We start from the raw sequence: 2,352 nt of genomic DNA on the forward strand, positions 1-2,352 counted from the left end.
GGTAAAAAATCTCCTCCTTTTAGCCAAAGGTTAAAAGTTTAAATCTTTGTCCATTCTTATTTTTAACACAAATTAAAATCTATATTTTGCGATTTAATTTGTTACAAATTATAATAGCTAAAACAATATAATTTTAATTCGATTGCAATTATAAACAACTTGGTTTTTATTTTGAAATATTTCCATAGTCACTTCAGTACGAATTTAATTGTGCTAAATTGATCTAAACTCAATTGAAATGTTTACTCTTTTTCTGTTGATCACAGGGTAGGTTTAGTAATGGAGAAGACCACATGAAAATTAAATTTAAAATCTCATTTGAAAAGTGTTACTTACATTACAATTGAGATAAAACTCCATTATCAAACTATTATTTTTAGTGAAATTATTGTCACTTATGCTTTTTTTTTTATATTTAGAAAAAAAAACACTTTTTTTCTACCTTCCAAGAAATACGTCTTTCAAATCAACATAAATACTAAATACTAAAGTAATTAGGAAACATCAAAATATTTCAACTAGATCAGATGACTAGATGAGTCAATATACATATTAAATTAATGTTCCTTGTTCTGAAAATGTGACATGTAATTTATTAAAGGCCTAACATACTAATCACATATATAAGTATAGAATAAAACAAAAAATTGAAATTGCAACTAAAATTAATTTCTTGTTCATAACATTGTGGGAGAATCTTGGCCCGAGCATGCCTAGATATGGTCTAAGTCATTTGATTAATACTCTATTAATATTGATGTGTAACATTTAATACTTAACAATCGACAATCAAATTGGTTCGGTACACATACAAATACCAGTAATCTAGATTTGTATTTACACATAACTTTTTTTAAAAAACTAACATATGTATTAAAAAGAACAAAAATAAAAGGAAAAAACCCATGTTTAATTAAACATGGTTATTTTTTAGTGTATGATTTATTGCATGTTGTTATGAAATCACTTTCACACCTTTAATGATCAGCAATAGAACAACTACGAATTCTCCGACTACCAGCAAATCCAAAACACAAAACTGATCTAGGACTTCTAACATCATCATCTTCTTGACTATTCACCATGAATTCAAACAATGATCCTGAATTAGATTTAGTCCTTCTCCGACCTCGGCTCAGACTCAGACCCAGACTCGATCTTAGACTCGAGCTCCTTTCAGTGCCCCTGATCATCGAATCTAACAACATCGACGATGAGGGGCAAGACAATGTAGATGCTGAAGAGGTCTGCCTTCTATGCATACTCTTATTAGGGAACAAACCCAAAAAATTCTTACCAAAAGATTTCTTATTAGGTAAATTTTGAGGTTGTTTAAGGTAATATGAAGGAGGAGGAGTAAGAGGAGGGAAATATTGTTTGTTTTGTTCTTCCTGTGAGAAATTGTGTTTTGTATGTTTAGGAGTTCCTGGTTTAGCTTCCCATACAAATGGAACTGCTATTGAATTTCCTCCATAATACACTCTAAAAGATGGGTTTGAAATTGAACTTTCTTTTGTTAGATGTCTTGAGAAAAACTTGTTTTCTTCTTTGATGGGAAGCATTTTGTGGGGTGAATGTGTGTGGGATATTTCTTTTGAGATGATAATGTGTTGGTGTTAATTTGTTAGGTTCTTGTTGGCTTAAATGTGAGGTGCATTTATATAGAGGGGGGGGGGGGGGGGGGCGCATACACAAGTTAAATCAAATGGGACCATACAATACTACTAGAGTATTTTTTTTTTTTTTACTATTCATTTATTTATATAGGGTAATATTAATTAAAATCCAACTAGCAACGGGAGAGAAAGAGGGTGAATTGATCTTCTTATAAATAGATATAGTCAAAATTAATCTCTTATTATAAGGATGGATGAAAAAACCTTCAATCACGAGCGAGGTTAACCTATGTTGTTTATCAAGAGTTATTTTTATGTTTGAGCTCAAATTATTAAACAATAACCAATTTAGAATAATATTATCTCTTCAAAAAGTGAAAATGAAAATAAATTCTAGAAATTTTTTTTTTCCAAAATTCATTATTGAAAGGAATATTCTAAACATTCTTATAAAAATATTGAGGTAGCATTTAATTGGTAATGATTTGTTGACCCTTTTCCTGATAAATAGTGAATAATCAATAATAAGTTTATTAAATATTTCTATTAAAACTTAAGCTAAAAAGCTAAAAAAATAGACATTGTTACATACCAACTATAGCTAGTCAGACAAAATAACCAATTCAATTAGCATCTAGAATTGTCCAAACTTGTTCCAATTAATCAAAATTAAGTATGTGTCATTCCAACCCAAAGTGTCATGTATATAAAAATTAAAATCAGATTGTCAAATTAA

General features: G+C 29.1%; 1 protein-coding gene across 1 annotated transcript; it reads right to left on the minus strand.

The window, feature by feature from the left end:
- Positions 1-889: 889 nt before the first annotated feature.
- LOC130814188 (uncharacterized) lies at positions 890-1,623 on the minus strand. The gene has a single exon (XM_057680254.1). The coding sequence runs from the start codon at positions 1,560-1,562 to the stop codon at positions 978-980; it is 585 nt and encodes a 194-aa protein (XP_057536237.1). The 5' UTR covers positions 1,563-1,623; the 3' UTR covers positions 890-977.
- Positions 1,624-2,352: the final 729 nt, after the last annotated feature.

Source organism: Amaranthus tricolor, chromosome 5 (assembly GCF_026212465.1).
Source record: "Amaranthus tricolor cultivar Red isolate AtriRed21 chromosome 5, ASM2621246v1, whole genome shotgun sequence".
NCBI lineage: Eukaryota > Viridiplantae > Streptophyta > Magnoliopsida > Caryophyllales > Amaranthaceae > Amaranthus > Amaranthus tricolor.